This window comes from Podarcis liolepis, assembly GCF_965112155.1.
Source record: "Podarcis liolepis genome assembly, chromosome: 11".
NCBI classification, from domain to species: Eukaryota; Metazoa; Chordata; class Lepidosauria; order Squamata; family Lacertidae; genus Podarcis; species Podarcis liolepis.
In genome coordinates, this window is record NC_139565.1 from 37,053,603 (window position 1) to 37,078,095 (window position 24,493).

At 42.4% G+C, this 24,493-nt stretch overlaps 1 protein-coding gene and 1 long non-coding RNA gene across 3 annotated transcripts; one reads left to right on the plus strand and one right to left on the minus strand.

Moving 5' to 3' along the window:
- The first annotated feature begins 66 nt into the window (after positions 1–66).
- CRHBP (corticotropin releasing hormone binding protein) lies at positions 67–9,808 on the plus strand. Its single transcript, XM_083465094.1, has 7 exons — positions 67–343; positions 504–597; positions 3,158–3,315; positions 5,601–5,811; positions 6,907–7,055; positions 7,794–7,911; positions 9,139–9,808. The coding sequence occupies exons 1-7, from the start codon at positions 266–268 to the stop codon at positions 9,294–9,296; spliced, it is 966 nt and encodes a 321-aa protein (XP_083321220.1). The 5' UTR covers positions 67–265; the 3' UTR covers positions 9,297–9,808.
- Positions 8,312–20,003, minus strand: LOC310688572. 2 transcript variants are annotated; one of them, XR_014517043.1, is made up of 4 exons: positions 19,798–20,003; positions 18,543–18,693; positions 10,997–11,149; positions 8,312–9,242 (listed from the first exon to the last, which is right to left on the minus strand). It is a non-coding gene; the product is annotated as an uncharacterized lncRNA (long non-coding RNA). The 2 variants fall into 2 exon arrangements; XR_014517042.1 differs by lacking the exon at positions 18,543–18,693.
- Positions 20,004–24,493: the final 4,490 nt, after the last annotated feature.

Consider the following 24,493-nt stretch of genomic DNA (forward strand, 5'->3'; position numbering starts at 1 on the left):
AAGCAGGGAGTGGGCACGAGGAGGCGCGCAGCTGTCAATTTGGACCCTCCTCGTCATCGCCACGCACTTTGTCGCCCTGTCAGGAATCCCGTTACCATGGGTTACCCTATCAGACAGGGGACAGGATGCCTCCCCTTCCCAAGTGCTCTATAAAAAGAAAAAGGGGGAGAGGGAAGGAGCCCCATAGACGCTGCTGCTGCTGCTTCCTCCTATCAGCAGAGGCAGGAGCGCAAACTTCAGCGAGGACCAGCGTGGGAACAGCAGCATGGCTCTCCGGCTCCAGGGTCCCCTCCTCCTGGTCTTCCTGGCAGCCCTCCGGGTGGGAGAGAGCCGGTACTTCGAGGTGAGCAATGCCCTGGCGCTCGGACGCCCCTTCCCCTCTTAGAGATCCCCAGCCTGAAAGCACTTAGGATGTGGAAGAGAGAGTGTCTCTCCTTCGGGAGCTGGGCGCGCTGCTGCTGCTGCTGACGCCGCTGTTGTCCTTTTTGCCTTTGTGTCTCCAGGTGAGGGACGCGGGCGCCGAGGAGCCCTTCCTGCTGCTCAACGCGGAGCTGAAGAGGGAGCTCTCCGAGGGGCAGTTCTACCGCCGGGCGCTGCGTGAGTCGCTTCCTTCTGGGCGGACGAGGAGGGGAGCCCACTTCATGGGTGGGACTCCGGGCTGGGCTGGGGAAGGGATGGAAGCCGAAGAGCCCGGGGAGAGGAGGGGATGGAGGCCAGGGGAATGCGCCAGGCAGCGCAGTGTAGTGAATAGAGCAAAGATGAGGAGACCTGTGACCCTCCAGGGAGTTGAACAGGAGATGGGATTTCTGCATCCTGTCAAACTCTTTTGTATAGCTATTAAAGACACAGGCCAGGAGGAACCTCAGCTAGTTCTCCCTAGAATGGCACTCTGCACATGCTCAGAAGCACTTTCATTTTTATTCTTACCAAGGCCATTTGTACGTGTAGACTAGAGCAGAAAGCTAGGAGGATAGGAGAGTCCCAGGTTCAAATGCCGCTCCCCCATGAAGCTCTTTGGGTGACCTTGAGCCAGTCACGCTCTTTCAGCCGAAGGCTGCAGTCCTGGCGCCAATTACCTGAATTCAATAGGACTTACTTCCAAATAGGCGTGGTTAAGATTTCACTGTAAACTAAGTTATAAAATTGGAAGATGGGGAGGAGGGGTGGGCTTAAAGGTTACAAAGGGAAGGAATGAATGAGGTGATAAATACATGTACATAATGGGAAATTAGCTATGGAGCCCTTTTCTTGAGTGCCAAAGCACAGTGTTGGCAAGAAAAAAGAAAGTGCCTTTCTAGGGTGATCTGCAACATAAGCCATTTCTTTAATAGTACAGAGATAGTTGCATAGCTACATAGAAGAGAACAGTTTGACAGGAGAAGTTTGCAGAAATCCCTTCTTCTGTTCAACTCTGAAAAATATTGTTCTGATTTGCATCTGATCATTCCATGCATTTCACATTCTAACAAATAAGGACAGTCAAGCATCCTTTCCCCCCCTGGAATTAAGGAGCCAGGACCTCTAGTTCATGGGGCTCACTTCCAGGATGTGGAGCTTACTTCCAGCTTCAGCATCTCCCCAGTGTTTCTACAAATGAATTCTTCTTGTGGTGGAGTTTTGACAACTGGGAGATGATGACCTAGAGGAAGTGTGGCAGGAAAGAAAACTGAGGGAGAGGAAGAAAAAGTGTTGTTGAAATATGAGTACAGAGGGCTGTGGTGACCTTTGAGAGGGAAGAGGGAACAGAAGTTGGTTAAGGGAAGTAGTACGGAGAGAGATTATGAGGCCCATCTCGTCTTGAAAGTAATGCTGCTTCTTTTGGAATCCCCTTACCACTAATTCCCAATATGTCAGTTCTAATTTTGATTCTTTTGTATTGAGAGAAAAGCACCCTAGGGTGTGGCCTTCATTGCTATGTTACTCCTGAGCCCTTACACTTCCAAGTTTATTAACCCCTAGCTGGGGAAACAGGAGGTATGGATTCCCTTTGGGACGAAAAACTGTACACCATTCTTTTGAGCAAGGATTATTGTGGCTGCCACCTCAGAAAACAGTGCTCTACCCTGAGCAGAGTGGGGACGAAATAGTAGGCAATGAATGCCAGGATGTGGGGGGAAGGCTTGACAATGTTCTGCTCCTGATGGTGTTCTGCAGAGAGCATCTCTGGGACAGAGAATTGAGATGTGTTCATTGGGAATAGATGGATACCGAATGAAAGGCAGATTGTACGTAAGAGCTCCCGTCATAAGATGCATGGAGTGCTACCTTCAGAAGCAGTGTGTGTGTGTGTGTGTGTGTTATATCTCACACTCTTTCTCTCTCTTCCACACACACAAATGTAACCACATATCCACATACTTAGAGGAGAAATTGTAAATAGTGGGGTCAAAAGGCAATGAAATAGAGAGACAGTTTACGGCCATTCATTCTAAAGCTTTTAGGTTTACAAAACAAGGATAGTAACTGTTATCTTTATTGGGTTAATTTATAAACTGAGGACAATGCCTTATACATGGTCAGACTATTTGCCCATATGGCAGTGGCTGTCAAGAATTCCATCCATCCTCCACCAGCTCGCTCACTGGCCAGCATGGAATTTCTGGTTGCCTAAGAGGTACAAGCAAGCAATTTGTTAAAGCCGTGGTTGTCTTGATTCAATGAAGATCAGCTTAAATTGATGACTTGAAAAATACTTATTAGAGTTGTCCATTAAGGAAACCAAAATGGAAATATGAGCAAGCATCATTTTTAGATTGAGCTACCGTAATCCCAGTGAAGCTTAGCAAGGTCTGAATGCATAAATAAGAGTCAGGTAATACCTAGCAGGGCCACAAAAGGTGTTTTAGAGGGGATCTTAACATCACAAACAGGTCATTCGGAACAGGTTTTCTTTGGTAATTGGATTTTCCATGAAAGGGGGCAATCTCAATTAAATTGGGGGGGGGGAGATGTTTTAGTATTTTGTGCAGACCCTGCAAGCAGCTTGTGTTCCTGAGAATTGCTGATCCCACAATACATCACTCATCAGGAACACCCTTGATGAAAGGCTTTTTTACTTTTCATTCTGGTATCTCTGTTTGAAAACAAAATATAGAATGAGAATCAGCTGTGAGACAGAAAGGAATCACTCGGTTGCCTTTATTCTCCCCATCTCCAGGATGCATTGACATGCTGAGCATAGAAGGACAATTCAGCTTCACGGCGCAGCAGCCCCAGCTGCACTGTGCTACTTTCTTCATAGCAGACCCAACCGAGCTCCTCACAATAGACTTTGATTTTGTCAACATTGACTGTCAAGCAGGAGATTTCCTGAAGGTATGAGGTTTGCAATGCCTGGTGGTCTTAGCAGGGCTGTCCTGAATGTGTGAATGTGTGCAGCAGGGCAGAAGAGAGAAAACTGTTGCCCCTTTTGGAGGATCTGGCATGCTGATTTGGCAGTGGATACACAAACAGGGTCAGAATAAAGGTTGTCCTTCCAATCCGATCTCAAAATTTTCCCAGGACATGGTTAATCACACACATGGCAAGTGGAAGAACTCACAATACCAGAATCCCTTCTCTGCAAGTCTGCTCTTAGCTGCAGGGCTAATGTTTGCTTCAGGGCCAGCCCACCCATAAAGCAGACTGAAGCATCTGCCTCAGGCAGTGGAAACCCACTGAGCAGTGCCCCTGTGGGCACACCACCCACCTCCTGGTACCACAGTGGTCACAAGAGATCTTGCCGGAAGCTGCCACATGATCTCAGTAAGCAAGGTTTCTGCAAGAGAATAGGAGGGACAGCAGTGGGGGTGCCACCTTCCCATTTATCCTCAGGGAGCAAGAGAGAATTGGCCGCCCCTGGTTTCCTTCATAGCTGCTAGTGGGGCTAAGAATCAGCACATAGTAAATTCTGTTCAGTGGTGAAAATGGTCAAGAGCAGAGAGGTAGAGTCTTGGCAGAACATTGTCAGAGTTTTGCTCCAAATCTAGCATGTTTTGGCCAGTTATGCTTCATTGACAAGAAGCACTGGAAATAAAGGAAAACAAGGATGATGAACCTGCAGCCTCTGGATGTTCTTTGGCCATTATTCCTGATTATTGGCCACTCTGGCTGAGGCTGATGGAGCTGGTGTCCAACTACAGCTAGAGGACCACAGGCTCCCTATCCTTGCTTTAAAAGGTCCTTCTGTAAAGGGCCACCTAATAGAAGGACAGGGACGTGTATCTCATCACTGCTCACATCAGCAGCAATGCCCAGTAGGGTGCCTGTGACAGTTATGGTCACATTTAGCAATTTCAATAGCAAAGAAGGCACTACTTGCAAGGAAGAATTACATTTTCCCAATTAGAAAATGAAGCACATCCACTGCTGGGAAATGTTGTCACTATAAGCAAAGCATGGCCTTGAAGGATAATGTCTAGACACCATGCAACAAATAAATAATAACTGTGCATTTATTTGCACTTAACGATGATCGCATGGAAAGGCCTTATGTGGAGCATCTAAAGTGATTGCTAAGTAAACACAATTAGCAATCGGTTCTGTCAATGTGCTTGTTTGTCTGCCTCAACAGAGCATACAAGCATTTTAATTTTCTTAGATCTGAAATATGAAGTATCTTTCACAGTTCTCTGTACATCTTAAGGACCTAGTGTGATCAGAGCCGAGAGTAGCAAGCATGAATTCAGACAGCATGGAAATATGTGCATAACTTATGCTGTGTGCCAGAATCTCGGGATCAGGTCATGGATGGCAATATAAGCTTTGCAGAAAATGTTTGGGAAAGAGAGGAGGGACCAGCATCTGTTTCTGTACAGCTGGCACAAACTTCAAAGTGAGACAAATAAGAGAGCAAGAGCTGAAAAGGAGCCTGACATACTAATACTGTCACTCATTTGACACTGCATATTGATCACTCAGATTGCTCCAAGTTTAAATGCCAGGCTTCAGAAATGTGTCCCCTCTAATTAAACACAATTATTAAAATATTTGAAGTGGAAAACTGCAGGGAATGTCAGAGTAATTAAGCACTGCGGTATAAAGTGATGACTTATGATTGATGTTAATGCCAAGTCTTACGTGGAACAGATTGGTCAACATTTCAGATAAGGGATAGGAAGGGGGGAAGTGGTCCCAGGACTCCAAATAAAAATATCACTGGACTGTTCTATAACCAAAAGGATTACCACTGTGTTCCCAATCCAAATTGGGGCCCCATGGCTCCTATTTAATTAAAAAACACACATGGGAGACAAGATCTCCCGTAACTCAGAACTACATGGGCAAGGCCTGTTAAGTGGTTCATTCCCACCCAAGCGTTAACATTCCTCCTGGATCTGCAAAATAGGAATGGAATCTTAAGCTTCTACTCTCGAGCCATTTATTTCTGAGCAGTAGTCATTGCATTTCTGCAGGGCTTCTCCAGGATATCTAGCTCTGAGCGCTGTGGTCTGTGCCTCTGCAAAGCAGATCAGCATAAAAAACTTCATATTTATGGGGTTGTGGTTGTGCTTTAAGGGAAAACTGCTACACAGGTGCCACTCAGGTGCTGGCTTGTGCTTCTGGGAATTGTAGTGAGAAAGTAAACACTAATTGTCCTTTTCGTTGCTGCATCCCTCTAGGTGTTTGATGGCTGGATATTGAAAGGTGAGAAGTTTCCCAGTTCCTTGGACCATCCTCTCCCCACCTCCGAAAGATACATAGATTTTTGTGAAGGCAACAGCATCAGGAGCACCATCAGGTCATCACAGAATGTGGCAATGATCTTCTTTGGGATTCATGACCCGGGAAATGGATTCACAGTAACAATAAAGAAAAAGCCCAACCTTTTCCGTAAGCATTGTTTCATGTTGTCATCTGAGTAAAAAGAATGCCAGTGATCTCATATGCACATTTATATGAGCAGTGCTGTGATAAAATATTCTGTGGTCCAGTCAAAAGATTTGTTCTGCCAAAAAACAAGTACATTGGGTAGTATATGAGTCTTGAGTGCTGTCTCATAATATCATGATGAAGAAGATGATGCTGGACCATTATTGTGGCCTTTCAGGCAATCAGGACATTGCAAATGTTTGGTGTCAGGTGCCAAGCATTTGTCTGAAATAATTTAGAATAGTCTATTGTAGATTGAGTTAATTAAACACACCAGTTTCTGGAGCAATATACCAATTCACACTAGCTCTTGTGCTACTTAACAAGGACAAACAAATCATCTTGCAAGCATTTGAGGAATTCCATGCTAGAGACAATTAGGAAAGGAACTGTCTTAACGCTATATTGTACTATACAAATCTATGGTGTGGTTGCATTTGGAATACAATGCACAGTTCTGGTTACCTTGCCTCAGAAAGGATATTGCAGAGTTAGAAAAGGCTCTAGAAAGGGAAACCAAAATGATCAAGGGGAGGAATGAGGAAAGGCTGCAGTATTTTAGTGTAGAAAAAAAAGAGTCAGAGGAAACATGCCATAGAGAAGGCGGATAGAGAAAAGTTTTGGCTCCCTCTCAACGCTAGATCTTGTGCACATCCAATGAAGATTAATGTTGGAAGATTCAGGACATCTAAACCAAAGTATTTATTCACTCAGCAGATAGTTAAACTATGGAAATCACTCCACAGGAGGGAATCATGACCACCAACTTGGATGACTTTAAAAGAATAGACAAATTCATGGAGGATACGGCGGTCAATTTCCTCCCAGAATACGAGTTTCTGGAAACTGCAAAAAGGGAGAGTGCTCATGTGCTCAGGTCCTATTTGTGGGTCTCTGTAAGAACAGGATACTGCACTAGATGGGTCAGTGGCTTGATCCAGCAGGCTCTTTTTATGCTTAAACATTTCATTTAGTTTAGTCCTGAGGCATCAGCTAAAAAGTCTGCATTGAACATATTGTGATCAAGTAACTCTGTATCTTTCCCCTATACTAAAGCTTGCAATGTCATCTCTCAGACCCCTGCTGGAAGGTTTACCATGGTCATTCCTCATCAGCGCAGGAACTGCAGCTTTTCCATAATCTACCCAGTGGTGATAAAAATATCTGATCTTATGCTGGGCCACTTGAATGGCCTCCGCTTAAAGGTGAGTTGATGGTTTTGTACTAAACCATCAATGGAAATTTTATATGGATCATCGGGTTATGCTGTAAATCCTTTATACAGGCCACACCAGTATTTCTTTTAAATAGCCCATTATGTAAACATAAATCTGTACTTATTCTGGAGTTACATCCTTGCAGAGTGCAATGCAAACTGGCAAAATATCTACTATATAAAAGGGGGCTTTTTGCATATTGAGAGCTCTCCTAGAAGAATCATGCTGACAATGGACTTACCAACTTGAGCATTTATTTGTTTTTACTTTGGGTGTGTTTTTGATTTAAAAAATTTAATTGTTTCACTGTATTTTGTAAATACAGTTTGGGACATTCTGTTGTGGAAATTGATTAATGAATTCAACTAACTAACTTATCAATGGACATGATACACAATACCTTTGACTGAGGGTGACGATCAGTTTCTTCTTACATGATGAGATCCATAAACTCTGCTGCAGTGCTATGATTCTTCAGCAATAGCTGCCACCATGCATGGCATCACTGCACACCAATGGCTACCAGTGGATAATTTTCCTGGTCTATGCAGCATCTATCCTAGGCAATGAGCACTCTAAGTAGCACAAGCTTCTGTATGCAGGTTAACCATTTAAAAAATAAAAATATTTAAAGAGCTACATGAAACCTTCTGCAGTTGGATAAAATTCAGAGTAAAATATATTTGGTCAATACTATTGCACTTAATTCTGCATCTCTTTTTACAGAAACCCACCGTAGGCTGTGGAGGAGTAGGAGATTTTTTGGAGCTCTTGGGAGGAAATGGGTTAGATCCCTCTAAGATGTTCCCTTTAGCTGATCTGTGCCACTCCTTCCATGGCCCAGGTGAGTTCTTGCTTTAATGTCACCTGTTCAAATGTTTCTAAAGAATGATACAGAAAGAGTTGTGAAATCTGATTGCTTTACACTCAAGTCCTAAATATTTTGCTGCTATTTACCTGCACTGCTGGAATAACACCTTACTCTGCGAGACTGCACTGACACTGCTATCTGTTGCGTCCATCGTATATGGTGCTTAGCTAAGGAGCAAGAGAATGACACTGTGCCAACCTTCCCCAACCTGGTGCCCTTCAGGCATTTCAGACTATAATGCCCATCAGCCTCAGTCAGCGTGTTTGTGTTGGTTGAGGCTGATGAGATTTGTAATCCAAAATATCTGGAGGCACCAAGTTGAGGTAAGTTTCACTATGCCAGTGCTGTACTTGATGACACTGAGCTTTTTAAAAACAACAACAGTTTTAACAGGATGAAGTAACAGAGATGGATATAACATAAAAAGCTAACATCACAGAGCCTTTCAAAACTCCCTTCTCACTGTACACAAACCTTGTTTTAAACTGCTACCTTTCCCACTCAGTTTCATTCCCTGCCCACTCTACTAAAACTTCTACCATTGTTTAAAATCAGTACTTTCCCCATCCCTGCTTTATTCAGATTTCTGTCATTGTTTAAAATGGCCACTTTCCCCCTCTCAGTATCTCTCCATTTCTGCATTACTCAAACCTCTACCAATTTTAGAAACTGGCACTGTCCCCCTTTCAGTGTTTCATTCTTTTTGCTATATTTACACTTCCATTCCTAACTGCCTCCTATGAGAGGGATAATGAATGTTGAGCTGTCAAATAGTTCATAGTACTTTCATATAAGGAATGCAATTAACTCAAACCTCTGTTGTTTAAAACTTCCATTTCCCTCTCAGTTTCTTTCACCCCTCCTTTACTCAAACTTCTGTTGTTACATTTTAAACCACCACTTTTCCTCTCTATATTCCTCCTTTCTTTTTTTCCATGCCATGACCATTGCTGTTGTGCAACTTTTGTTCCCTCGCCCTACCCTGACTTCATTCAAATCCAGAATTCTACAAATCCTTCAGTGGGAGCTGTGCAGTGACATTCTGCCTTTTTTATCACATAGAAATGGGCTTTAGATATAGACTAATGCATCCTTCACAAACATAGTGCTTTCCTCATATTTTGGACAGCTCCAGCTGACATGGTCGTGTATTGTCTGTTATTCCAAACAATAACAAGGTGTTCTTTATCTTTTGACTAGCCCAAATGAAGATAGGCTGTGACAACACTGTGCTGCGAATGGTCTCCAGTGGCAAACATATCAATCGTGTAACATTTGAGTATCATCAGCTGGAGCAACATGAACTGGAAAACAGAAAGGAGAACAGCCTTGAAGAGTTTTGTCTTTCAAATATTTGAGAAACAAGACAAGTCACTCGTGATTGAAATGTAATGTTAATTTTAAGCAGCTAACTTTATGTAACCTTTCTAGGGTTCAGACATTTATCTTTTCTTACTAAATCATTTTTTCCATTATCAGAACAGTATTGATCCTAGCTTTTCTCCCTTAAGTGTCTTTAGTATTATCTAATACACACGGATCCATATGGATTCTGAAAGCATGTGTACACATCCATTGATTCAGAGCAAAAGACAAGCACACACACCAATTGTTTCCAATGGAAGTATTATTTCAAATACTTTTGTAATTGTTTTGAGTGCACATGTAACACTGAGGGCACTCCAGAGTTCACTTAGCAATTTCCCCTCTTTTGCATCAGTCACAAGTATAAAAAGATGCATAAAGAGAAATTACACTTCAATTTTGTAAGTGAACGTTCTGTATTAGTGCGTGCCAATTCAATTGTTTGTTAATTTATTGATACAAATGTATAATTAGTTGTTTTTAATAAAATTTATAGCATGAAAAATGGTTTTTCTTCTACTGGTCCAGACATGAATAAATATATTCACAGTATTGGCAAAATCTAATTTTAGTGGTATTTTTTCCCCTTCATAAATCTCATCAGCAAGGGGAGGGGCTGTAGCTCAGTGGTTAGAGCATCAGCTTTGCATGCAGAAGATGCCAGGTTGAATCCCTGGCATCTCCAGGTAGAGGCTGGAGAGACTTCTGTCTGAACCCCAAATGCCAGTCATTTTCGAAATACAGAGCTTGATGGACCAATGGTCTCGCTCAGTATATGGCAGCTTCTGAGGTTTCCATGTACTAAAACCAATAATTGTTGATCTCTCTCACAAAAAAAAAGCCTGTGGACAATTCAACAAACAATGCTGCAGATATCAACTAAGTTTTTACACATGTATTAAAATGCAGGTTAAGTATTGTTTCTTGTACAGAGTTTTTAATTCTGTGATATTAGATAAGTGGGCATAAGCAGTCATGAGCAGAGATATATTTATAGGCAGGTATGTTTGTCCCTCAACATTAATCCAGCTGTTGGAATGCCCTGTAGGCAAAGCAGCAAGCATGGGCATAGTTGGGGAGGCAGGGAGGGGCAGCTACCCCCCCTCCCCCAATCAAGTAAAACAATAAAAATACTTTACTAACTGACCAATCATGTTGGTTCTGCCCCCCTAATGAAAGTCCTGCGCCCTAACAAGAATCCTGGCTACGCCCAGGGCAGCAAGGTAACTTTGCTTTTCATTGTTAGTATCCCCATATACTAACCTTAGTTCACAAAACATGCACGTATCGTATCTTTTAAGAGTTGCAAGTGCAGAAAAGATTACAGGAGCTTCTCTAAGCCTTTCACATTCCATTTCACACATTCAGTGGTATGAATGGGAACAGGATCATGGGCCCAGGGAACTGTGCATTTGGTGGAGTGCAAGAATGGGTTTGTCCCTGTCCACCATACAATACAATGTAATGGTGCAGTGGTAGTTTTGAAGTAGGGGAGCTCATCCTGTCAGCTCCCACAGCCACTCCTTCAAGGAAAGTCCATAGCCATGGCAGCTGTGTTGATTTATATGCACGCTAAAACAAAAGTAGAGAATGTTTTGTGGTCCAAGGGCCACATCCCCTTCTGAGGAAACTTCTGGCTGTGGTGGGTGTGGCCAGAGACAAAAGTGGGAGGAGCAATCCATGCATCGCTTACCTTAGTACAATAGTTTACATTCCAGCCATGGAAAAGGCAGAGCTTTCTTCATGTACATGCCCACCTCTCTATTCTCTATCCAGGCAAGGACACATTCCAGCCAACCAAAAGCAATGAAGGAGGATGCAGAGCAAGGCCATTGAGGGGAGTTGCCTGGGGAAGGAAGAAGAAAGGGCCAAGGAAGGGTCTAAGGATTGTATAATGAGGCTAGAAAGGCCACATTTGGCCCCTTGGCACAAGGTTCACCAACCCTGCTCTACAAAGCAGGCAGTATATAACATAATACCCATTCATGATCAGTTGACAGTCAATAGTGAATTGGCAAAGAGTGGTGTAGCACTCGACATGTTGGACTTTGGCTGTGTCGACCTGGGTTCACATCTCTGATTAGTTATGAAGTTCACAGGGTGATCTTGCCTGAGCCTAGCCTTCCTAACAAAGAGGTTGTGTGCCAGTCCAGACCTGTCGTCTAATTCTCCCAAACTTGCAACACTGGAAAGTCCTGCTTCATCTGATGACTCCATCACTCTTGCTATGAAACAAGTACCAGAGCTACACTCACCTGTATTCCTGCTCCACTACACCACTGGCTCCATATATTGAGTGGAGCATGAAAAAAACAGGCACATAGCACTTTATGTGTGGCTACAGAGTCTGTATTTACAGTAAGGAACCCTGATCATATGTAGAACCCATTCTCACATTCCTTTGAGTACATGGTGGCCGGGAGCAGAGGCAGCAAGTGTCTTCAAGTTGAGTGGGTGTGGGGGGGGGGAATTGGATGATGGAGCATGTGGGCTGGAGAGACTCAAGTCTGACAAAAACTTCATAATCAAAGGCTGAGATTGCTGAACTAACTGGGATGGTACATCTGCCATGGAGACTAAAAACTATTTCGCCACCACTACACATTGACTTTGGTGTCTAACAATCCTTGTTTCTGAGTGCTGCCCAGCAGGAGTGATGTGGAAGCCAGATTTGCGATTAAGCCCTCTACAAGAATGGATTTCACACAGTGTGCTATCAAGAGATGACTGCCAAAGAAAACATGTCACAAGGTCAGTTGAACCAGCCTTTCATTATCAGAGGCAGTAAACAAGGCATATGGTTAAAAGAAACTGCACACAAAGCTGAGGTAAAGTTTGAGATAATCCTAATTAATGCCTTCCAGGTTTCTATCTCTACTTCTGTCTAGGCTTGTTTAGATAAAATATTATTATTATTGCAATTATTATTTAGATTTCTTACCTGCCCTTCACAATGAGGCCCCAGGGCAGGGTACAATTTTAAAATAGAGTATTAAAACCAGTTAGAATATTTTACAGTTGAGAAAATAGAATGAGTTCTAAAATATCCCTCATCCTTTGTCAAAGGCCACAATAGAAAGGTCCACCTTACTTTCCCCATCTCCCCCACCCCCATGTCTTTTTCCCCTTCTTGAATTCAGCTACAACCTCTTATGCCCTCTGGGCTCTCCTTTCAACATAAGTTAGAGCGCACTTCAATGAAATGATTCATTACAATCATTTTTATTTACAGCCTCATCCTTCTGCTATCTGAGGAGATTTTCTTGCTGAGAAAATGACGCACTTTCCCCCCTTTCCCACTTTGTCTTGGCTACTTATCTCTGAAGATCAGCAACTACTAATCATAGAAGCTATGGATTTTGTTCGCACATCATTTCCTATAAAAGGATATGCAGTATATTACACGTGAGTCACTAAAAAATGAACAGCTTTCATTATCTGCCACTATTTCAAACTAAATTGACATTTACAGTATGACAAAAGGCATGGTGCCACTTCAGATCCCCACCAAACTCCCTCCCTTTTTCTCTCTTTTTTTTAAACAATATTGAGTAATTTAATATAATGCTAGGCATTGATGGTAAATCAGGAGTTGCCTAAGCAGCATTTTTGTCCAAGAAGGCATTTATATTATTGAAGAAAACCCCTTTGTCCTGCATCCAGGAAAGAGAAAACAAGCTATTATCCACTTGTACTTTTGGGTTTTATTGCCTCCTGCAATTCACTACCCCCATTTCCCCATCCCTTTGAAAAGCCACAGGGAATTCTCCAGAATGGGATGGCGGGGTGGGTGGGTGTGTACGTGTGTGTGTGTGTGTGTGTGTGTGTGTGTGCAAAACCACTGTGGATCTGAACCATTCACACTGTGGTCTATAAGCAAATGTATCTAGAATTTGGGTCCTAAACTGCACTCTTCATCTTAGAAGCTTGGTTGGTTTTTTTTTAAAATAAAAAAAAGGTTTTACAACTAAGGAGAAAATACCTTTGAGAAATAAGTTTTCCCATGGCAATACTGACTAATCTTAAACTGCAGTCTTACTTGTGGGAGTTGAGATTGCTATGGGTTTTTGTTTTGTTTTTCCATTGAGAAGGAAGTTGAGAAAGGACACTGCGTAGAAGATAAGAGAAGATCTGCGTGAATTCCACTCATCCTTCTATTTTTACCAAGGCAAATTATATGTTATCTTCCACCCTTCATGATTACAAATCACTTTGGCTATTGTTGTCAAATCTCTAGTAGCTTCATTCACTTCTTTTTCAATGAAGCCCATTCCCAAGTCTCCTTATGAGATTTACTTTTTTAATTGGAAAGTGCTCCCCAATGCCTACAGGAACAATGACGCTTCTGGTGGTCACTGATGTCAATAGTTGCTCTCGGAACTGATAAGTGCATTATTGCCAAGTCTTTGTTTAAAAGAGGCATCTAACTTGAATGTGCAATTTTGATTTGTCTCTTTGCCTTCAGTCTAAATCAGTTCTTCTTTAATTAAATTACTTTTATTAACAAGGCTCTTTCCAGAATTCCATGGAGAAACATAAGGTTTCTCTGCTGAATCAAACTCAAGAATAACACAGATAGGAAATTACTCCTGTTTTATACTGCTAAATGTATTTCTGCTTCCACCAGGTTTGGCCTACACATAGTTGAAAAGACTAAATTCTGGAACAAAGCAGGCCCCAAAAGAGAGGAAAATAGCAATAGCATCTTTGTGGAATAAGGTATCAGTAGATAAGACAGTTAAAGTACATCTAAATTGAGATTAGGGACATGTTTTCTGGCAGCCATAACTGCTAGTATTAGTTACTCTCTTAATTATTCCGTGGTGCACAGACTAGGAACTGTTAAGTTTTTCCTTCCACTGCCAGATGATATTTTCCCTTTATTTATTTTTCCACCATTTATGACTGTGGGAATATTCTCAACAAACTTAGATCACCGGAGTCTGGTTGTTATTATATTTCTGTTTTCCAAAGCATGAAAAATACATAATGCCGCCTCACTTTTCTGATACAGAACCAGCCCAGCAACTCAACAAGTTGCAGCTTGTGGACCGGAGATACATTAGTGGCACAGGCCTCCAGTGGGAAGGTCTTTTAAAATATTGTTGCCATGACAGTGCAGCCATTCCCAAGTGACACAGTCTTAATTGGGTCCTGGGAATGCCTTGTTCCAGCATACAATTATTTTCAGATAAGCATCATAAGCAGTGCAGGCTGGGATTCTATAGAAGAGGTTAAAAACTCTCCCCCCTACCCCAATTATATAGTTGTCCCAGATAATTCTAAGCCCGGATAACATATATTCTCTCCCTTAAGCTGATAAAATATCAGGAGCCCTCTCCACAGCAATATGGAGCAGGCCTGTCAGTGTGGCTACCCCTGTTTTGTGGAACAGCTAGCATCCCTGTTGAGTTACAATAGGCAGTCACTATTTCATGTCTTCCAACATGCTGAGTCCCAAAACTGGGGCACATGTTTTCCTGTCAGTGCTCCTGCGCAAGTCAGGTGACCCAAGCAAGATCACGGAGCCCAAAAGACACACTTTTGGGGGGGGCTGTGCTCACAGCACACAAAAACTCACATTTTGGGGCACCGCCTGAGATCGCAGCCCTGAGAAAAGCACTTTTTCAGGGTGAGAACACAGTTTGAAATCTCTTGAGACTGCAGTGACCAAAATGGCCACTGTGCTCTCAGAGGAAAAAATGGGATTTTTTTGTGGGACGCTTGCGGGGTGTGCTATTTTCAGGGAACAATTGTAGGCATTTTTGTCTGACTTTTCCAGCTGTGAGAAAATATATATATAGGTCTCTGACTTGAGTGTATATATCTTTAAACTGACCTTTAGACGTATTTTATTATTTTAAATTGCCTTGAAGATGAAATGAAAGGCAATTAACAAATTGTATAAAGATGAAGAATAGGTCTGAGGACAACAGGGACAGGTGACTTGTGTCCTCCCCCCCCCCCATGTTGTTGGACTGCAGATCCCATCCTTGACCACTGGCATGATAGCTAGTCATCCCTGCAATTACATTTTGAATTCCTATCAGTCCTTTAGTCCCTATATGTGCTTCAAACTCATGCACCCTTCTGAGTATACACACATAGAATTGCACAGTAAATCTTACACACACACCCTGCATTTCCAGTCCTTTGCAATGAGAATGATGACCCCCTTCATGGGTTCAAATCTGCAAAATGCTGTGCTCTCCTCGGAGGTGAAACTAGGCTTTATTTCACCCCGGTCAAAGACCCAGTTTGGTACCCCTCATGTGTATCTGCATACGTACTCACACAGGCTGGGAGCCTCAGTGGTGCCCCTCTGGAGGCTTCACCTGGGGCAAAAAACCAGGCTCCTCGACCCCACCCCTGTAGCTGCAGCTCTGACTCCTGTTTGGTTGAGAGCATCACTTGCTGCAACAAGCACTCAGCAAGATTCTGTAGGAATCATCTGGGAGTTCTCACCTTGCTCTATTAGGAATTGCTCTGTTCTCCAAGAGATTTCCTACTGCTATTAAAACAGCAACATAATTTGATGGAACTGTTCAAGGTCTAACATCCACTGCCTATAAATAACATGTTTTCAACCTTGTTTACTGCAAGAACCAAACGTGAACCATTTACAGACTTCTCTTTGTAGGGAGTCATGCGCCTTAAATTTGGTGTGGATGCAGCCTTAGCCCCAGTAAAGCTGGAAACTAACTACTCCTTCAGAAACTGCGGAAGTCTTTGGTAACCCAAATTTGCTCGGGTTAAATGTCTGAAGGGGTGGAAATTGTAGCTTTCCCACAATGGCAGCATTTAACTCCCACCGAAGTTGCATGACGCAACCCGCTCAGCCCCCTCATATGCAAATAGTGTCTTCATAACATAAATCTCTATTTCCTGCTTATCATTGTTGCACACTAAAAGTAAACTGTTTGTGTCCATACCTTTTCATAACGCCCAGGATTTCTTCAGCTGCTCTCAACTCCACCTGTACATAGTACGTCAGCCTTGCCATATCCAGTAATAAAGGCAACTAAAAATATCTACCCAGTCACTTCCACATTCAATATTTAAATATGGGTACATTTACAGCATGGATGGTTAAACTTTGGCTCTCCAGATGTTTCTGGACTACAACTCCCATCATTCCTAATCATTGGCCATGGTTGCTGGGGCTGATGGGCACTGGAATCCACAACATCTCATGACCCACATGTTAGCCAGCCCTGATCTACAGCCAAGGGAGCAAACTTCATTTGCTAGACCATCTCCCATCAGTCCCAGCCAGCATGACCAATAGTCAGAGATGATGGGTGTTGTAGACCAATAGTTTAGCCCTGGTCTAGACACAGAGGTGGTTATGTGTGTTCCTAGTTTGAAAGAGAGTGTGTTTTATGTGTTCCAGCATAGCAAATGAGACTGTAGCATTAAAAACAAAATGTGAGAGGTGGCATATGTGGTATTAGCTATATAAACATCAGGGACAAAAGGTGGTGCTAGCCGAGGAGGAAGGGAAGGGGAAATATGTAAGTTTAAAGTATTCTTATACCCTTTTAAAATTCACAGAGAATCTTGGGAACTGTAGTTAGTTAAGGTGTTGAGAGCTACATGTCTGTGAGGTCAGCACCCCCACATATCTACAGTTCCCAAGTTTCTCCATGACCATTAAAGTGGCATAAGAGTGCTTTAAATCAACTGTGTGGGTGTGACCTAGTTTTCAGGTTCAGCCCAACATGGTATCTAGGATCTCTGCATTATAGTGTTAAACTGAAGAGTAACTGGACCATCAACAAGACACAGACAATATTCCAAAAAGAAACAGAGAGCAGGTTCACAAGTAACACTAAGCCAAACTATGGCTTGGCATATAATCCTAACACAGGCTAGTGTTTTGACTCCTCCAGACAAAGCATGAGCTCTTACAGTTTGTGTTGTGTTTTGCTTGGTGGGAGACAAACCATGAGTGTGGGTCCACGTCACACACTAAGCCAAACCATGGCTGAAAACAGTGGGATCAAGACTAGCAGGCGGGGCCCAGAATATAGTGCTGATTGAAAAAAAATGAAAGATGAAGATGCATGGAAGATGAACATTGTACACAAGTGCCCAGGCAGTTAACAGTTGTTTCAGACAACTTTACCACAAGGGAAAATATATATAGGTGATTGCTGTAGAATTATAATGCCTGAATCATTCAGTGATAAAGAAACACTTTGGAAATAGACATGACAGTGAATGACACTGTGCATTTTTATACTATTGTGTACTTATGACATACTTTCATTAGATAAGCAGTAAGGTTATTCATAGAATGTGCATTAAAAATTAACCATTTACTACTCAGCCTGCAGGGTGCACATCTTGATGAATCTGCCAACCTAGAAGTTCGAAAGCATACAAGGGCAAGTAAATAGGTACCGCTACGGCGGAGAGGTATACGGTGTTTCTGTGTGCTCTGGCACTCATCATAGTGTCCTATTGCACCAGAAGCAGTTTAGTCATACTGGCCACATGACTTGGAAAGCTGTCTGTGGACAAACGCCGGGTTCCTCAGCCTGAAAAACGAGATGAGCACAGCACCCCATAGTTGTCTTTGACTGAACTTAACCATTCAAGGGTCCTTTACCTTTTACCTTTATGAATGCATGCTCCTGCTGGAGAAATATGTGCTAGCTATTGTAAACACCGACAGTTAGTATAGATTTAGGAGACTTATCATCACATATGTAGTTCATTTCTTGATAACACAGTTACACCTGTGGCATTTATTAAGAGATTATACCTGCATGCGTACAGTGGGGTAGAGAAGTGAAGTTCAGAGATAGAGCAAAACACCAAAATTCAGTTTTGGTTTGGTTTGTTTCAACATCTCCAACAGAGGTGGATTGCAAATGGTCTGATTCTGCATAACGGCATTTCTAGACATGAGCTTGATGTTGCAAATGTGGTGTTAAGATACCACAAACAGGTTGTTGACAACAAGTTTATTCATTTAACTTATCGTATTTACGCTGCAAAGGGAAAATCCATATTAAATTGAGAAAAAGTACAGGCTGTGATTTTGATGCCAGCAGTGTTGTGTGGATGCTGCAAAATGTGAGCATGCATGAGGAATACCTATCCAACATTAAATATACCACCTCCATATTCAACCTTATAAAAGTGCTAATATGTCCTGGAAAAGTCAAGTTTATGGTTGGTATCATCCACTGGCTGCCCCTAGGCCAAAAGCACCCCCCTCATTTGCTAACCTGATGGAGTTATTCTCTGATTCTTGCTCAGAATGTAGGTCCCATAAAATGAGGTGCTGGCCATACGGTGTTTCTTAGGTTGGGAGTTTTGCAAGGTCCTCATCAGCTTGTTGAAGTATGAGTCACCATGCTGACTTGACTCATGCCATATCTGGGAATAATAGAAGAAAGGAACACACCACGAATATTTTTATCATCAATTACAGCTTGGGGCCCTTTCTGCAAAAAGCTAATTTATCAGGGGATGCAGATTGATTATAGGGTGTGTGTGTTTTAATGAGTTGCCACTATATAAGGATACAACCTTTTGTCCCAGTGATATAACTGACTGTTTGTTTGTTTGTTTGTTTGTTTGTTTGTTTGTTTGTTTGTTTGTTTAAAAAAGTTATTGTTCAAAATCACTTTTATGGCGTGTCATGGGCTAGGCTGGATTTGATCTGCTCATTCTACAAACTTCAGTATACAGTTGGAATCATATGTGAATGCCTCCCCACATAAAAAAAAAAAACATTTGCGTATTTGGCCAGGGAGCAGGAAGGGCAGCTAGAATTCTTCTGTCCTCTGATGTCAGGGACCATGCTGAGAAGGACTGCACTGAGGAGGAATGGTGGGAGCCTCTCCCTGCTCCTGATCCAGATCCTGAATCTCCCCAAGAGCAGGAAGACAGTATAGATTTGGAACAGTGGTTTGCAGAGGGACATAGTTCAGAAGGCAGAAGCTGGGAAATACTGGATGGGGAACAGCTAGGAGAAAAAGCACTAGAAGAAAGAGGGTTAACAGTTTCATAGTCTCTGGACAACATTCACCCCCCCTTCTCCAAAGTCACAGAGAGTTCAGACAGTGGCAGAACAGAAGCACAGAGGTTACACGCTCAGATTAATATAAGACGTAGAAGTGACGTAGATGTATAGGGACAGAAGAGGGTGGGATCCTTAATTGGGAGCACCACCATTCTAGGAGATGTGTTCTTTGTTCTCTTGTTGTGATTAAAGTTTCTAACTGGTAAGAAGACTCCTTTTCCTTTGTTCTGCTTATCTACTGCCATGGGGGAGGATTGGAAGCCGATTCCCTGAAGCCTGACATCTGAGTAATCCACTACCAGCATCTGGAAAGAGCTGTGCTATGTGCTTTTTCTGAATAGGTAGCTGGGACCACTCTTCAGTTCTCTGGTGTCAATACTAGGAATAACAATCGTCTATGCCACGGTGGATCTTCATGAGGATGAATGAAATAAATCTATTATCTTTATACAAACCTTTACAGCTAAGAGCAGTTTTGTGTGTTACGTGCAGGTACAGAAAGAGTAACCTGGGCAGGTTCTTCCTGCATGGTGAGGTCTTGCTCAAAGTCACACTCTGTGTCTCTTTCAGTCTTTTAATGCCATAATTTAAAAGTGGTTGCATAGATCTGTGGCCTCTGCTCTTTTCTCAAGTTGCCATACCATTAAGCATCCATAGCCACATCTGCAGGTAATAAAAGGAAAAAACCATTCTCATTTCCACTTTCACTAGGCTTCGAGCAGCTTCAGAATAGGAAATCTTGTTTATATATTAGAGAAATGAAACAATAAATGAAACTAGCTGGAAAAGTAATGGAAAAGAATAAAATTACCAAGCTGTCTTCAGAGATGAATTGTCACCAAGTTAATTAAACTAGAATTTCTAGTTGACTCATATTTCCTGGTAAATTCTATATGTTTAGTGTTTATTAAGGAACAACTGGAGGTGGCATATCAGCACTTATGACATTTATAGTCATTCAAAAATATGTTTTAAGTAGTAATCTCCTAATGCATTATCCCAGGACTGTGATTTAGGGTAAATTGTGCTAAGCCTCTTTAACAAGCACATTATGTAAAGAGCCTGGCTCTACAGTCAATAAATATGCCTCATCATGACCTTAACTACATGAATAAATGCATAATTTATTTGTATGCCAGCTTTCCATAGTTAAAACCATGCTCAATGTTGAATGGAAAAAATTGCATACCCGTAATTACAAGCATAACAAAAGTAGTCATAAACAAAAAATGAAACATCAAAAAGTACACAACCGAAACAATTTCATATCATTTTATCATAAGATAAAAAATAAATAAATGCCATAAATCTCCAGTGATCTCAAGCAAAGGAAGGAATTCAGAACATAAACACTCTTACCATGTAACAATGTTAGCTCAACTGGCTACTTATGCACTGGCTGCAAAAAGATCAGGAAAAATGAGGTAGATAAAATTGCCATAAGCTGATTTGGTAATTCAGAGGTTTAAGCTCATTGGCGTCTCTGTTATCTTATTTTTCTGACCCTGGACATCAGTTTATATCATGGATGAATATTCTGTATTATTTTAATAATATTATTGCTCTGACCTGAATCATAGCGTCCATTTACATGTGAAGAAGCTGATGTGGTGCAGCTGTCTCGTGTGATTGTACCAGTTAAGAATTTGAACAGGTGCTGAATACATTAAGGTGCCTGTCAAGAGCTGTCATGCTCCTTCTAGGGTAGTTTGTACACCTTTGGTCCCCACCCCAGTGGCGAAGCTGCATGCTCTGCTACCGGGGGTGGCGAACAGGCAGGGGCGTGGCTAGCACACCCCGGGGACTGTGACGCGTACCCCGGGAGGTGACATTCATCCTGGGGGCATGGCATACCGCCTGCAGGGGCGTGGTGCGCATCCAAGGGGCATGGCACGCATTCTGGGGGGTGACGGTGCGTGTCCAGGGGGGCCGCCACAATGGCACCCTACCGGATTACTGGTACCGGGGACAGTCCACTCCCTCCGCACCCCCGTTCCTCCACCAGTGCCCTACCCTACACTCAACTCTCACCTGTGACTCCCAGAAGCTGTCAGCATCCCAGGAACTGTTTCAGCTGACTGGTTAAACCAGGTGAGGGGAGTTAATGTGTCTCAAACCCTTAGTGAATTAGGGACTTTCCTAGCATGTAAAGACAGGCTCCAGCAAATTGAGTGGACAAGACCAATACTGGGTACAAGGTTCAAGAAGGTGGTTTCTGCTCATGCTATAGAGGCAGGTGAGGGGCAGATGGGGTTCATGAACCTGGGGAAGTAGAAGGAAGGAATACTCTGGTCCTAAACCCCCTGGAGGCACACTCCATTGTCTCTCAAGACAGATGGATGCCAACAAATTGGAATAGAAGGCATTTTCATTCAAATAGATTAATATTTGTATTACAGAATCTCTTTTGATACAGAATCTCTTTCTTTGATTTCCAGTTTACAATCCAGAGAGAGAACATGAATGGATTTCATTATTTGTTTCTTAAACGGCAGCCTACAAAACAGTAACAATGTATGAACATTCTTAAAACACAATCCAGAATATGATCAGTTACCAAAAAACACACACCTAGTGATGCATATTGAAACATTTAAAACAGCAGTCCAAAGCCATAAAGGCACAACAATCAAAGCCTATATAACTGTTGCAGCTCCTGATCTTCCCCAGGTCCTTTTTTTCAATTCTCTTTCACGTGGTGGGGTCTCATTTGCTACTGCAGGTAGGGAAAGAGGGAGTATGAAAGGCTCAAGGGAGCAGCAGGTAGGAGCAGCTGCTGCAGCTACTTCATCTCTGATTTGATTGGTACTTTTAAAGGTAAACATATGATCGCTGAACTGCAACATTTTGCTCATTCTTTCTAATACACACATTTCCAAAATAAAAGAGAATTCTTGCTGGTCTGTGTTATAGGAATTCTAAGGTCTCTCTCATATATATATATATATATATATATGCAGGTTTTGGTGTCTTCGGGTGTCTTCCCGTGTAAGAGTTGGGGTGTCTAGGCGACGTTTCGACGAGGTCTCACTCGTCATCTTCAGGCTGGTGCTTTCGGCTTCTTGTTACTGTTATTGTTCCAGTAACAAGAAGCCGAAAGCACCAGCCTGAAGATGACGAGTGAGACCTCGTCGAAACGTCGCCTAGACACCCCAACTCTTACACGGGAAGACACCCGAAGACACCAAAACCTGCATTCCTGTACCCGTGAAAATCTACGAAAGCAAATATATATATATATATATATATATATATATATATATATATATATGTCGTATGTTCATAAATTTGCAAGGCAAGCACAATCATAAGTATATAAACCATGTGTCTGAAATAGTAGAGGAGAGCAATCCTGAAACCATTTTGACTCTCCGAAACCGACCTCAAATATTTCTCTGCAAGGAGGAAGGAAATGGGAAAGCCTCTCCACTGTCTTTTGCTTACCTGTCTTAAGGGTGTATTTGTGTATGAATAGGGTGAACCTGTGATCTGGATTCAGGAACTAAGCATTTAGCATTTCAAAAGGAATGGCCAGGCTGCCCAGGTAAAGCAATCAAGTAACCCTTATCAGTATCCTGCCAGACAGGATTTCTGTTGTAGACTTCCCAGTGATGTATTTCTGCTCTAACCCGCCTCCTTCTATGATGGATGCATGATGTTTTGGGGGGTGGTTTTGAACCACAGGGTGAGCAATTTCAAAAGTCTATATAAGGGCTTGCACAACATTGTTCTGGGTCCCACCTGCCTCCTGCGTGTGGTTGTGATCACCCTGTTGCAACAGTTAATAAAGATCAGGCTTACGAGCTGCCTTGCTTCTCAATATTCTCTGGTAGGCCTCTGTTATTTTCTCCTTCCGATAGGGAACCTACTTAAGGACTCTATACGGGCTCTTAGATACCCCATAAGGGAAAAGGAGCAGGTTTTTCCCCCTCTTATAACATCTGAAATAAATTCTGCCTAAAGAATTAATAGCCTTAGCAAGGAACCAATGTGTGCCTTGGAAAGACCACCACTACTATCAACAGTACACCATCACCACCTTCTGGATGCTATGGGAAATACTGACATCCCAGAACAGCAAAAAGATACAGGATATTCAGTAATTGGACATTAACAAACTGGTTGTTTTTTATAAAAAAAATTAGCTGTGCTGTTTTTATGATACAGTGGTACCTCGGGTTACATATGCTTCAGGTTACATACGCTTCAGGTTACAGACTCTGCTAACCCAGAAATAGTACCTCGGGTTAAGAACTTTGCTTCAGGATGAGAACAGAAATCGTGCTCCGGCGGTGCGGCAGCAGCAGGAGGCCCTATTAGCTAAAGTAGTGCTTCAGGTTAAGAACAGTTTCAGGTTAAGAATGGACCTCCGGAACGAATTAAGTACTTAACCTGAGGTACCACTGTATATACCTTCTGGTTATTTTTATTTATATAACTTGCTCTTAAATGTGGAGTATAAATTTAGCTGTGTGAAAGTGTGTGCACAAATGTGTACCTGTGTATGAAAGTGCATGCACACACAAGTAAATAAGAAAAGCATACACAAATGATATCCAACAAGAATGACAAGAAGATATCACCAAGTGAATGTCAGTACATAAGAAACTATTAAAAGGCACCAGAATCACAATGTGTATCAAAATGCACTGAATAAATGGTAAATTCTACTCGGGTAATCATGTCAGCAATGTTGAGTGTGAATAAAAAAGTGTGTGTCTGGGGTCTCTTTTAAATCATTTTTTTGCAGCCCACTACTCCGATGAGAACTGGCTGGCTGGCGTTAGCCACCATTTTAACTACTCACAAAGCACTTTTAAGCACTCCTCGGAGCACCACCGCTGCTGCCTCTATCATGCAAGCCAAGCCGATGGTGGAAGGGTGCTTTAGAGGGCATTTTGACTCAGACCTTTTCAAATGTGGATTCTTCCCCCGCTCTCAAGTGAGGGTAAGCCTATGCACCCAACCAAATCACCTGCAATCCGCAAAAAAATGCCTCATCCTTGTTACAACTCCGCCCTCCACCCAAAAAAAAGCAACTCTGTTCAATACAGCGTTCCAATGCGTTACTGGAAGTTCAGGTCCGCGCGTCCCTCTAACAAAGTTCTTAAATCTATATCTCCCGCTCCCTTTCCCCGCTCAGTTGGCGTC

What these genes read in the sequence shown, in the direction of transcription:
- CRHBP (XM_083465094.1), top strand. Translation starts at nt 266, where the DNA reads ATGGCTCTCCGGCTCCAGGGTCCCCTCCTCCTGGTCTTCCTGGCAGCC. An exon ending in GTTCTACCGCCGGGCGCTGC is followed by an intron (nt 598 to 3,157) that starts GTGAGTCGCTTC and finishes CCCCATCTCCAG; the next exon opens with GATGCATTGACATGCTGAGC. An exon ending in TGAATGGCCTCCGCTTAAAG is followed by an intron (nt 7,056 to 7,793) that starts GTGAGTTGATGG and finishes CTCTTTTTACAG; the next exon opens with AAACCCACCGTAGGCTGTGG.